General features: G+C 43.9%; 1 protein-coding gene across 3 annotated transcripts in view; it reads right to left on the bottom strand.

The window, feature by feature from the left end:
- LOC306794148 (partitioning defective 3 homolog) overlaps positions 1-12,317 on the bottom strand; it is a gene marked incomplete at its 5' end in the record, with an annotated part of 334,738 nt that extends 322,421 nt beyond the window's left edge. For all 3 annotated transcript variants that reach the window (XM_079292080.1, XM_079292081.1, XM_079292082.1), the window contains one exon: positions 12,198-12,317. In XM_079292080.1, the coding sequence (XP_079148206.1) occupies positions 12,198-12,317 (120 nt within the window). The remainder of the gene's footprint in view (positions 1-12,197) is intronic.
- Positions 12,318-13,918: the final 1,601 nt, after the last annotated feature.

Here is a 13,918-nt window from a genome sequence, read left to right as displayed (position 1 = left end):
ATAAATCGGTCCAAATGACTGCAATATCCCACAGTCCCGCCAACGTCTAAGCCCATCTCACATTGAGGATTTATTTTTCTCCTGTAGCCCTGAGCATGCCATTTCCATTTCACAGTTCTGTCTGGATGTCTGAGAGGATATCTTGAAAACCCCACACAAACGGAGTCACAGCAATGCCAGTCGTCAGTGTATGAGCGGTGACGTCATTTATTTTTCAAAGAATTTCAATGAGGAATTGTGCAAAAAGCGCATATATCTTCACTATCACATGTGAATAATTCACATATTTCAATGTGATATACTATTTCCGACACTGATGGGCATATACTTTTCGGAAAAGAACAGGTTTGGTTTAGATGTGTTTACAGCGTATGCAAAACAATGGGAAGTAGAGGAAGTTGAAATATCACAGGGGAGAGATTATTCACTTAGTTATAGCAAAGGAAACGAAACAGTGCCCTAAGCTTGACAGACAAAATAATAGATTCCAGACCATTAGGGAACAGATCATAAGGACAATTACGGCAGATCAATAGATGAGGGGCTTGAAAGACACTAGGCACCTCTTTTTTTTGGCACAAGGCTTTTTTGAGCATCGGTAAGTTAATCAGGTTAAACTGCATCCGGGGAACTGCTGTATCAACAGCATGAAAAATTAAGCTGGTGCTGATCATGAATACTAAATGAATAATGAATGTTCAAAAGTCCTAAAGCCAAACCCAGTTTAAAGTTAAATTGGGGCTGAAAAACATATTGCAATTTTACTTAGTTGCTTTAGTTTTTATGTCTCAACGCATTGACAACTTTATTACAAAGGCATCTGGTCTTGATGTATAGGTCATTGGCAATTAGTATTTTAGTACCCTATTAGTACACTAGTATACTCGAAGTTAGTGATCTACTGGTATTGATATCAAATTACAATGATGCCACCAATATGCTGAAATACCAATTGCTCATTAGGTTTGCCATCATTCAAACTCATCAAACAAAATCAAATGTAGGTTGAACGGTGTTTGATAAAAGCTTTGTGCAGCTACTGACTATACACAACCATGTTCATTTACTTTATCCACTGAAAGAAAGACTTTGTGTGTGTGTGTCCTGTTCGAGGGTTGAAAGACCCAGAGTGCATTAGTGGGGTCAAAAGCCAATGACAGACAAAGCCACAGGACCACTTTGATGTTGTATTATATAAGACTGGTTTGCACAATCAAGTCATTCTAATACTTTGAAAATAATAAAACAACATATAAATCAATTCGCAATTAATTCTTCATTTTAATTGTATTTTCCCACCATGTGTACAGGCTGCATTCTGTCTCACACTTTGTTTTTACAATTTTACATCAATCACTTCTGACACGTTTTTCAGGCTCCAGGTTATAACTGTAGCGCCATTGCATTGTCAATGTAGCCAACAGATAATCGTGAACCTATGCAGAAACATTATTATGCTTTGTTGTGAGCTCCTCACAGTCAAAGAAAGTGTATTTTGCCTCAAAGATACGACATGTCAGGATAGAAGGAAGACGAATCAGGAAGACAAATTAGTTACATGGACAGAGACCCTTTCTGACTCCCTTCTCCTGAGGAGGAGAAGGGAGTCATGCAGGGAGAGATAACACCAGTGATAAAGACATCAAAGTAAAGCACAAAGAAAGCGAGTTGCAAAGAGATAACTAATGTCATTGGTCCAAGTAGCAAATTAAACCTGCTGCTGCAGCAGTGTGTGAAACAGAATAGTTACAAGCGTAACAAAGCTAGTTTAGAAAGCTAACGCTAAAGCTTGGCTACAAAGTTTTGTTGTGTTAACAAATGACTACAGTGCATTGCTATGTGTAGTGTGACAGAGGACGCCAGAAACATGAGGAAAAACAAACTTCCATTCATGTGTACTCATTCTATGGGCCTGGTATTGTGAATGCTGGCTCTCTGTCATGACTTTGATGATACATGTAAATGGTAAATGGAACAGACCCCTCGTTAAAGTTAGTAGTTCCACATGTGCATTCCTTGCTATGGAATTTATTTATTTAAATTTCATTTTTTTTTAACAGTTTAATCATCTTTAATTTTGGGTTGTTTTCATCCAAGTTGCTTATCATTATTTTCAGGACATTTGTTTCAAGGTCACAGTAACAAATACTCAAAGAATTATCACTCGACTGTAGAAAGCTAAAAGCAGCATTTTTGCATCTGTAGCTCATTAGCAGCAACGGGCAGCTAGTTTGGAGCAAACCGTTAGTGGTAAGCTAGCTAGCTGGTAAAGACAGTAGAGCAAGCTAAGAGACAGAATGTTTTCATAAAACAGAGCTAAAATGACAGAAAATATGAACTTACAGTCGTCAACTGACCGGAAACACAACTCAGAATGAATGCTTATGTGGCTCCATTTCTGCTGGCTGTGAAATAGCGACCAACACGCTAGCCATAGCTGCTTTATGAAGCGATAGTACGTCGAGGCTTTTTGTATGTCCACTCATTTAGAAGTTGTTCTGCGAACTCGGGACCAAAAAGAAAAAAACATTGATATTATCTTTTTCACGACAAATGACTTGTCATAACAGGAAGCGCAGAGGTGCAATTAATGGCCTAGCATTGGTACGGGTTGCATTCCATTCATGTGTAATCGTTGTATGGGCTTGGTATTGTGAATGCTGACTCACTGTCATGACTTAGTGATAGCCTACACATAAATGGAACAGACCCGACGTTAGTTGTTAGTTGCACCTTTGCTGTGCTTGCTATGAAAAGTCAAAATGTCTTAAAAACAGTATATTGCAGCTTAAGGTCTATAAGCTTTTCGACTGAGTAAGCTTTTAAAACTTTGTATAATCTTTAATTTAGGGTCGTTTTCATCGATTTTGCTTTTGATATGTGATCTACCTTTTTTCAAGGTGACAGTTCTTTGAACAGATTGCATTAATAGGCATCTAATTAAGATAGTATATCGAAGCAACAAATACATAAATTTGATCCTGTTCTGGTGCTACAAACCACATGTCCTTGAATTGTAACAGGAAATGATCTAGAACATCTCCTCATCCATACACAAATAACCTTACATAAGACATGTATCAGGTCTGCCATCTGAAAGACAATCATCACGAGGTCTTGTTCTTAACTCTTCAACAAACACCGCGCTCGTGCTCCAGTAACTCAGTGCTCAGTAACTGCAATTGTGGCCACAGAAATAAGCTGTTGACTAAACAGTGGATCACACCCAAGAGGGCCTGGCGTGGCCTGCATGTCGAAACACCGCAAACCACATAGTTGGCCTTTGCTACAACTTGCACACAGTTGGATCCAGCTGGAGGCAGGAATTGTCATCTCACTGAAACGTGGGATGAGAAAAATAAGAGGAACAACCTGAGGCCCTTCAGAGGGCTACTGTGCCCAAAACGAGAAGGAAATGTGCTAGGTCTTATCCAAATCAATAAACACTATACCAAACTAGAAGGGCACTCGGAGAGCGCAGACCTCCGCCAATGCTAACTTCCCTTTCTCGCAATGTTAACCAAAGTGAAAAATGATTTGTGTATCCGCCCCGTGATTTGGATTTACTCCAACATTTAATTGGTTCTTCATTTGCCGATACTAAATCCTTCCTGAGAGTTTCATGAAAATCGAGTCGGTAGATTTTCTGTAAGTCTGTTGAAAAACAGACTCACTGAACCAAAAACCTCCTTGGCGGGTGTAACTATGTCATCATGTGGAACGATACAGACTTTATGGATAAGTGAAGCAAATGTATACGGCTCTCTCCACACCATAGCTGTCGGGCTGGTAATGGAGACCACTCCACTTCCTTGACTTTGTGGTCAACCAGCCAGTCAAGCATGTCATATGAAACAGGCCAACTACTCTCAGGGATCTCGGTGGTTGAGTTGTTAGATGTTGCATGGTCATTGTTTTTTTCTGGCTAAGAAGCCTTAAAGCCCATTGTAATAGCAAATCTCTCTGTATTTCTGCTAACTGAAATACTGCTGATGATCAGAAGTCATCAATTACCCTGCCTAACCTTCAATATATTCATATAATTCACACCGTTAGGTTGCCAGTCTACAAGGCGGTGTTTCCTTGGCTGCACCCATTGAAGTTTGAGTGAACCAATTTGATTATTTCTGCCACCAGAGCAGCTCTACATATAAAAACTTCTCTTCACAGAGTCAGATCTGGGAGCTTCTCCTGGGTAAAAAAAAAGTGGAGCTACAGCAGCCTTTACCATTACTGAATGGAAAAGAAACAAGGGGGGGGGGGGGGTTGGCCATGTTAAGACGTGCAAAGTGTAGACAGTGGAAGCTGTCAAAACACCCTTTAAGAATGTGTTGCAGAGGGTTGAAAGTGCTTTTCCATCTCAGCAGCATTAGCAAACATAGTGTTGGCCCTTTCTGCGTGAAATACATTTAATTCAACAGCTTGTCACATCACTCAAATTTTCCATTGAAAAGAAAATCTACAAAAACAAATAAGGATTATGTGGTCCATCTTTCAACCACGATCATAAGAATATGGAGGGTGGCGGATGACCACTTAATCCGCCATGCTCTACAGTGTCTCAGTTGGCTGTGGTGAAACCAATTCCTCTAACTCCCCATATGTGGCTACCAGCCAGGTCAGCAGAATTACATGAAAAGGAGCTTAATGCTAACCATTCCCAGAGCAAAGCCATTATCTTCTGGTGACTAATCTGTGATAACAAACGGGAGCGGTAGAGCTGAATAGGAACAGATCGAGAGGGGTAAGCATGAGTGATAAGAAAGAGAGATGGGAAAGTAAAGAAATCTGAGATATTGTTGTAACATTGTGGCACAGCGGTTGTGCAGCTGCCTCTGGATCAGGAGACTGGGGGATCGAATCATGTCGTGGTCAATATTAACAGAATTCTGTTTTGTCAGAGCATCAATAATCAGTTGCACCATTTCATCAGGGCATTCCTGAGGCTCTCACTGCCATCTCCAAGGGCCAACATTCCTGAAGCGACGAAGAGAAGCCTCGCGAAGTCAAAACGCACGTCTAAGTTATGCGAGATCAAGTGAAGTGCATTGCTGCCATTCTCTTGCCTCTGACGGTTCAGGCTAATCATTAGCTCCATCATCTGAACCGGCAAGTTCAGATAACAAAACGGAGTCCCTGACGTCACAATAAGGCTTGCGGCTCGGAGAGGAAAACACAAGCTGGAGAGCTATCAAGAGCATGTGTTCGATGTGCCAGTGCAGTCAAAACGAGCTGTGCCTGAACTGAGCCACGCTATCTGCTGAAAGGAAATAATCCTTGAGCAACACACACATGGCGACATATTAAAACATGTCCATGGGTGCGTATACACGCACCCACGCATTCCCCTCAAGCTTCTTGCCTCGCTGTGTCAGGTCCTGCTAAATCTGTAAATAATTTGACAACAAAAAGGAATTTCCGTTATTTAGCACCAAGCGCAGTGGATAAACACCGTAAACCAACAAAACCACATCAGCAGTGACAACAGAAACTGACCCTGAATGCCCCCCAACACCAAATAGATGTAGCCGGACTACCGGTCACGCAAAAGGCTTGGCATTGCTGCGGCATGCTCAGACTTTGGCAGTTACCCTGATGGCATGCGGCCCACTAGCATTGCCGTCTTTAGCAGCTACAGACATCTCCCAGCTTCGCCTGTAACACTCAAGCTCAACGCTTTCAATTCAGCCTCCAGAGAAGCTGGCGCTTTTTTGCTCTCTGCAGCCACACGTCTTTGCAAGGGATTCGGCATGGTGTCATTGTACTTGGTGCCATCCACGTGAGTGGGGAAGCTCCTTTCGTCTGTCAGCCAGACAGGTTGTACGGCAGTGCTCTCAAATTCTTAAGTCGCACCAACGTAGACCAAAGTCTGAGGGCATTTGTATCTGGAAACTGTGTAGGGATGTAGAACTTCTGTGTACATAGGCCCAACATTTGAATTGGACAAGTTAAACTTTCATACAATCATTTAATATTTTGGTTACAAATCCTTTGCAGCCTCCAACCAACAGATTTCGGACTTGATATGTCGGGCCTGCACTCCAGCCAACGTCACCTCTTTCTTAATTTGTGGATGGATCAATACACTTAAATTATTTGGTTGCCTTTGCTGTATGTTTTAAGCTTCACTGCGCACCAGCCCTGAACTATTCCTCCAATATGAATGGGAACACTTTCAACAAAACGTAAACCTCAGTTTCATGTCATTTCCAAATGTGCACGAGTTGAAAACAACAAAAGAAAACGTCATTGTCCAGCTACTTATGGTCTGTACAGTATATGTTTCTACACTGCTGAACTATACTTACAATGATGTCATCTCAATTTGAAATAGAACTTTAAGATCTCTTTCTTTTCAGAAGAGTATTTAACTACTAGTCTGCTCTTCCATTTACTGTCACCACCATACTACAATAAACATGCCTTTACCCGCCTCCATGTGAAATTACAGGCTATTTTGCACTGTATAATCTGTTTTCTGCATGTTCTATTATTGCTGCAGAGTTTTCAACATTGTGTCTCGCACCTGAAGAGATTTCCCCATTTAACACGCTGGTTTTACAAGTAAGAAACTCCTTAAAAATGAAGCAAACCCCCCTGTCTCGGTTTTCAGCTGAACCACTGAGAAGGGGAGCAGTGCAGGCACAGGGGTGCTGAACATCTTCTCCTGGAAGCTTGGGCAAAACTTCAACTCGTGATTTGGGAGCAGCGGGTGTGTGGCGTTTTACTCAAAGACTGGCAGGCCAGTATTCCCCTGGAAGGAGTTAGCACGGAAGCAAGGACACTGCTCTGTCGGCTGGAAAACAAGGAGAAGAAAGGAAGAAAGAAAAGAGGGATGAAGATAGGAAAAGGATAAAAAAAACGAATGGAAAAGACTGAGGAGAATACAACAAGAGAGGTCACGAGTCCGCGTTTCTCCTCATCTTTTCCTGCTTTGTTCCCTGCTGTGGTCGAGATGAACTCGAGAAAATCTCTGCTGCTTGACCACAGTTGAACCGGCCGTACTCAGTTACCATCAATCACATTGCATCCCATCACCCTAAAGGGGCCTACACGGCTCTGCCTCGTACAGTCCACTCACATGATAACCCCCCTCCTCCCCATTCCCAATTACCTTCCACTACTGTAATATTCACGCTCACATACAGCAGCTCCTCTCCGTTACACAAGCAGGGAGCCGCTGAGTGTGGTGAGCTAATGAGCACTGACAACCCTTCAAGCGCCACTTCCCCACGTTTTTCTTTGCCGTGCAGCTGCACTGGCTTGTTGAGTCCTTACCTGAGAATAGATGAGAATTAAAAAACCCTCGTTGTACTTTTAGTAGAGCCTGATGATTCCCAGAACAGACAAGTGGTGTTTGAAGGTTGTAGTTGAAACGTTCCACTGTAGCAGCATTGCTAGTCCCTTCTTTGAAAATCCTGGAAACTAATTTCTCTCACGCGTGTTTTTTGAAGGGTGATCTGTCTTTTCTTTTCCCTCCAGATCAACATCAGTGTAGCGCTTCAAACAATATGTCACAGACAGATGCTAACTTGTCTTAGCTTTTGCCCTGCAGCAGAAAAAAAGAGTCTATAGGGAGCGGCTCTCCAACACCGTATTTGTTTCTCATCAGGTCGAGCAAAAAGTTGCTCAACAGTCAACTTGCTTTGAAATGACAAGGACGGGGGTCAGCGACAAGGCTGCCTGCTCGGTGTCAAGTCAGAGTGCTCACACTGTGGTTCCAAGAAGATGCACAGAAAACTTACTCCACAGCTATTGTCAATATATCTAATAATATATAACGGACATGTTCTGTTGCTGTGTATGATGCTGCCAGCTGGTTCTTTTGAGTGCAAAAGGCATGTTACTTTATGCAGGACATATGAGAATATATTCACTTCCCATTTCTGTTTCATTGTGTTGCAGAATCTAAGTGGATGTTTTTCACTTTTGACAGTGATAAAAAAAAGGTAAAAAGGAATTTACAGCTATTAAGCTGTAATTGTAAGACATCCACCCAGGACTCAACTGGAAGTTAAAGATTACTTTACTTTTTTATTTATTTTTCAAGACAAGACTCAAGTTACTTTAAAGGAATAGTTTGACATTTTTCTGAAATACTCCTATTTGCTTTCATCCCAAGGGTTAAATTAGAACGTTGATACCACTTTCACTCTCTGAACGCTAAATATGATGCTGCAGTCAGCGGCCAATTAGCTTAGCTTAGCATAAAGACTGGAAACAAAAGGGGAAACCGCTAGCCGGGCTCCAAGCACATCAAAATAAATTTAAAAAAAATCTTTTTTTTGTTTTTTTTTGGAAAGATTATTAAAAGTTAGACTTAAAAATAAAAGTATCCCCATGGTCGAAATTATGAGATAGAAAGTTGAAATTATGAGATAGCATGTTGTCTGTGTACCGACATTAAAACTATCATAACAGGTGGACAAGAGAGGCAACAGCCCGAAAAGCGGTTTTCCAACAATTGAAAAAGATCGACAAATAATCCCAAAATGTCCACGAAGAGAAAAATTGATGAAGAGGGAAGAAAATGTAATGAAAGATGGGAAAGAGAATACATGTTTGTGCTTCAAGGAGAAAACGGGTCTGTCTTCTGTGTTGTGAGGCGTGTCGGTGATGAAGGATACAATTCACGTCGGCATTTTGACACCAAACACGGAGCTAAATTTAGCCTCCAAGAAAAACATCAAATTGTCCAAGAATTAAAAGGCAGACTGCAATCACAGCAGAATATATTTACACAGCTACAGCCCAGTGCATGCTGAAGGTATGTGAGCAGAGCTCCGACCAGATACAGACTTTTACAAATGTCAGTTTATGAAGAAACACCATCGCAGACCGAGTTCATGAACTAGCAGCAATCTAACAACACAGCTAGCTAAGAGACGAGCAGGTACTTGTATTTTTAATGAACTGTTGATGAAAGCACAGACAACACGGATACATCGTCTATCCATGTTCATCAGACCTGACTCTCAGTGAGCAGCTCTTGGATGTAGCTGCCATGCACAGGACGACGACAGGGAGGAACATTAGTGATGCAGAGAGGTGACACAAACAGCTTTGAACAAAGTTAATGTAATAACTTGTGTTTGATATTTGTCTTTGTTATTTTCTTTAATAGTTTGATCTTTGATAGAGTCATGTGGGTTTATTAACCCTCAATTAAAATGATTCATGTTATAATAACAGAAATGTGTTTAAATATCATTTTTCATTTATATAACTGCATGTACAATATGTTTACACTTGAGTAAACAATAATCAAATGCAGAGAGTTATTTAACAATATGTTAGGAGAAGTTAGTTATACAGTCTTACAGTTACAACCGGCCCTTTGAGGGCGACCGTGATGCTGATGTGGCCCAGAGTGGAAATGAGTTTGACACCCCTGCCCTAAAGGATATACTCCATCTGTATTTCAACAACTTGACTTTGCTGCGACACGTCTTCCACGTTTGTGGAATATTGTGAGGGGGGAAAAGGGCCAATTACATGCTTTGAAGGCCTGAGCCACCATTTAGGTTGAGTAACTGTGGGAAAGTAGGAGACAAATGGGATCTGGAGACACGGCCCTTCTAAGAGTTACAGCCATAAATTAGGGACCCAGTGTCTGAAACGTTGCGAATATTCTTCAGCTTTATGTCTCAGCCGGTGCAGCAGATGTGAAACCAGACGAGTTGTTTTCGTGTGGCAAAAAGGAAAGATACCATCTTCATATTGCTCTTGCTTACGTGACTAAAAATGCGGTAAACACTCACGGTTATTACTTGAGTGAACAGAAAGGCTGGATGAGAAGCTTGAAAAGCCATTTGGCACGACTCCTTCATGACTGTGCATATACTGGAGACCAGATTGACTCAGAGTTGATTGATTCGTACTTCCTGGTCCCACTCAGACTGTGACAAATTCCTCTGGAGTCCCCGGAGAAGATCCGGGAACAGCTTGTGACATTGTCTTGATTGGGCTCAGCTAATTCAGAGAGGAGAATAAGTCGGATTTTTACACATCACTGATATTAGAATGTAGAAAAAGGCAATACGTGTGACGGATATCTTTGCAACCCAAGACGGTTTGAGCTCAATGAAGAGGCGGGTGAAGGCATTGGAGTGAGGCAGAATGTGGGTGGAGGCGTGAGATCACCTTTAAGTATAGAGGAGGAAGGTAGAGAAGAGGCAGACGTGAAGTAGTTGTTGAAGAGCTCGAGCAGGAAGTGCAGGTGGCGTTTCTCATATCAGCTCGTCTTCGGATGAAACGGATCAACAAAGAGGTCGATCAAAAAGGGCTTTCGCACCTTCATCGTTTGGTGCGGTTCAAACAAACGCTACAATGTATCTTTTCTTTTCCCTCCTTGGTCCTGACAAAATGACCCAAACTACAAGCGACCTAAGAGCGAGGCCTTTTTATGTTCATAGCTTACCTATTCTAGCATGCCGCCCGCATGATTTATGTTCTTCTTTTAATGCCAACAGTGAGCATTTAAATACTTTTGCACGATACAGTATCTGCATGGGATGTATGTGTTTGTTGAATGCAGACGAATAAAAACGAACTTTTTGCACTTTTAAACCAAGCGTCAAAGCTGCTGTAAGCTGTTATACAACTCAAGTGACCTGAACTCATCTTCCTGTGCTCCAAAGGTCTCGGCTGGCCCGCGATACAGTAGTTAAGTGTTGACCCCGGGCCAAGTGTTCTCCAGAGGGGAAGCCTATACACGTCTACATTTACGGTGCCACTGCATGGATCAATGGACCAGTTGCCTCTGTTCTGCTGAACCATGGAAAAACCCAACAGGCGCTGGTAGACGGGGGAGTGAATGGGCGTGTCCGTGTGTGTGTGTGTGTGTGTCTGCATGGAGGAAGTGCTCTTCAACAACGAGCGTTAATGTTGCCCTACTTCGTGACCGCTTGCCTTTGGTGGTAAAGAAAATCTACTACCGAGGTGCAACAGTGAATATTTCCCAGGAAGTGGAAGGTGTTTCACCTGTCACTGTGGAGCCGAGCCGTGAAGTCTCTCTGACAATGCGCCGAAAAGGAAAAACACTGATTTCGTTCCATCAAACCCCACATCACGCCGTCACCGCCACACTCTGGATTGTTCTCTGAATCAGAGAGTGGGTTCTTCTGGGTATTCCAATGCCTTGAAAAGAGGTTGCACGGAAATACCACACGGCCAAAGAGGAGAGAGCGCCGGTGCTAACCATGGAAACGCGACCAAACTTGAATTCATTCATTACTCATTTAATGGGCTTGTAAGCGCAGCCACTAGAAACCCACAAAAGGGGGAAAGCAATCAGCGTCCCACTCAGGCCTCGTTCAAATTTGGCACAGGGGGGGGGGGGGGGGGGGGGGTTTCACACACCCGTGAGCTCCTTTATTCAGTTTGAGAAACTTGGATGAACTTCAAAACTTTTCAGTCAGCGTGTAATTGCAAAGAGCAATGAGTGCAAAGAGGGGTTCCTCCACCAATGCACAGGGCCAGCACTGTTTCAATGAAACGGATTGATCATGGTCATGCAGAGACATGAATACACACACACACACACACACACACACACACACACACACACACACACACAAACAGATTCAAATGTATGAATCTGCACTGTAGTAAATTATATTTGTTACTTGAGTAACCTATAATCTTTTTTGTTGTTGTCTGGTTGCACAAAGGTGACATTGTATACAGTAGTACTGGCGCACACACCTTCACATACACACACAGCACGGGTTATTTTGTTCCTACTTCATCCTCATTGCTCCACACACACACACTCTGGATGAACTTTGAAGCCAGTAGGCTTACAACTACAGTAGCAGTGAGTGAGATCAATTCCAGTGTTTCTCTGAACTTTTCCATGGACGCACTTTATACAGACAGCGCTCCATCTGCTTCACAACTTTATTTGGGATAATGAAATAATCACTCCTGAGCGTCACATTCGACATCACAATGAAAGGTTCCCTCACTCCGCACTCCGCACTCCCCCCCCCCCCCCCCCCCCCTCCTTCCTCCAAAGGGGCCCCTCGGGGTCCCCAACCGGCTCCCATTCAACAGGGGCAGCCCACTGGCTCTCTCTCTTCTCTCCGTGAAAAAAAAGCGCCATGTTGAGGCTCCGGCGCTGCTGCGGCTCCGCACTGGGCGAGACGCTGTACGAAAGAAGCGCACCGGAGTAGGGCCGCGCGCTCGGGGCTTACCTTTGCGATCGCCTTCTTGTACCTCATGGCCGCCTGCTCGATGAGGCTGTGGACTTGTATATTCCCATCTCCGCACGGGACGACCACCCGGGTCCTCCCGAAACACACCGTCACTTTCATTTTCACCTCCGCCGCGTTAATCCCAACGAGGAAAAAGCCGCGTCAGGGCGACGAATGGAACCATCCCCTGCGCGCGACGGTGAAAACAAACTTAAAATCCTCGGTTGTTGCGATGAGGGAGGTTTGAAGTGAAGTTGTCTCCGTGCCCTCCTGGAAGAAGGGGGGAAGCCCGGCATTGGATCCGGCAGGCGGCAGGGCTGGGTTGGCGTCCTCCTTGTGCGTGTGTGTGTGTGTGTGTGCACGCCGCGTTGACTCACTTTACAGAAACTTCCCAGCTCGAAGCCTCTCCAGCGAGAGCGCACCACTGGACTGACACATACGAGCGCGTCCACATGTCGGAGCAGGCTCCAAGAATGCTTCGCCCGCGCCGACCGATAGGCTGCGGTGCAGGTTTTGTAACTGAAGGCAAACAGAGCCACTTTACATGGCTTTGCTGAGTGATCACTGAAAGTTGCATAACACTGCAGTGCAAAAAAAAAAGGAGAGCTGGGCCTAAGGCTGGATCTACGGTATATGACCCAATGTACTGATAAAAGCTGCAACCTTTTCTGTGGAGCTTCTCTCACTTCCCCGCAAGCTCTTGGCTCTTTATGATCTAATGCAGTCCAAATGAGTGAACATGAACACCAGCGGAAGACGGACAGTTTATATCGTATAGTTTCTCCAAACCGTACTATCACTGCTCAAATATTTGTTCCCTTCTGCTCCCAGCTTGTTGCCCTGGAGCATCCGAGTAGAACCTACAAGATGAAACTATTCCTTTTTATTTTTTTTCTGACTCCAGATCAGAAGGTTGTTGTGTTTAAATCCTGTCAGGTCAAACCATTGATATGAAACAATATATTGGCTTATTCTAGACTTGGAAAATATGTCAGTTAGGCCACCACATCTGGTCGTACATTATGAACGACTCCCCTGTGAAAACTGCTGCTCCCTTGTGTATAAATAGTACTCCCCCCCCCCCCCCCCCCCTTGAACAGCAAATCAAGGCTTTTCTTCACCTTTTGCATTCCGTGTGTCACGTTGATGTCTCGCTTATATCCACATTCATGAGCCAAATGTGTGTGTGTGAGAGAGAGAGAGAGAGAGGGAGAGAGAGAGAGAGAGAGAGGGAGGGAGAGAGGGAGGGAGAGAGGGAGGGAGACGGTGCAGCTACACGGGGGCCCACGACCTGAGAGGGCCTGAGATGGACAAATAAGACCGCGCGCGGCCTTGCAAACTATTGATGGACCCGTCCGCTCCACATTTACAGGCTTGTCCTGTGCGGAGAAAAGAGCGGCAACGCTGTACTGACAGTGGGGCGTTACTTCCGTGGCCAGACGTGCTCCGACAAGGTCCCGAGAGTGGAGGGGGTCATTCACAGACTTACCTCACCCCCTGAGAATCCAGCGCCGCACAGATCCACTCATTCATACGTGTGTGTAATCGACTAGGTCCTTCCTCTGTACCTCCGCCTTCTCATACCACCTTTATGTGTCCCTCTAGTCAACCTTTTACTGATCTATGTTTAGTGGGCTATACTTACAGATGCCTCCTTGGTTGGTTCCCCCGTCACGTCTCAACACATTTAAAGTGTGGTGGAACAATACTTTGAAGTCGAG

The sequence above is a fragment of the Melanostigma gelatinosum genome (genome assembly GCF_949748355.1).
Source record: "Melanostigma gelatinosum genome assembly, chromosome: 20".
Lineage (NCBI taxonomy): Eukaryota > Metazoa > Chordata > Actinopteri > Perciformes > Zoarcidae > Melanostigma > Melanostigma gelatinosum.
The sequence above is the reverse complement of the archived record's forward strand: the minus strand, read 5'-3'. Positions and strand labels throughout refer to the sequence as shown.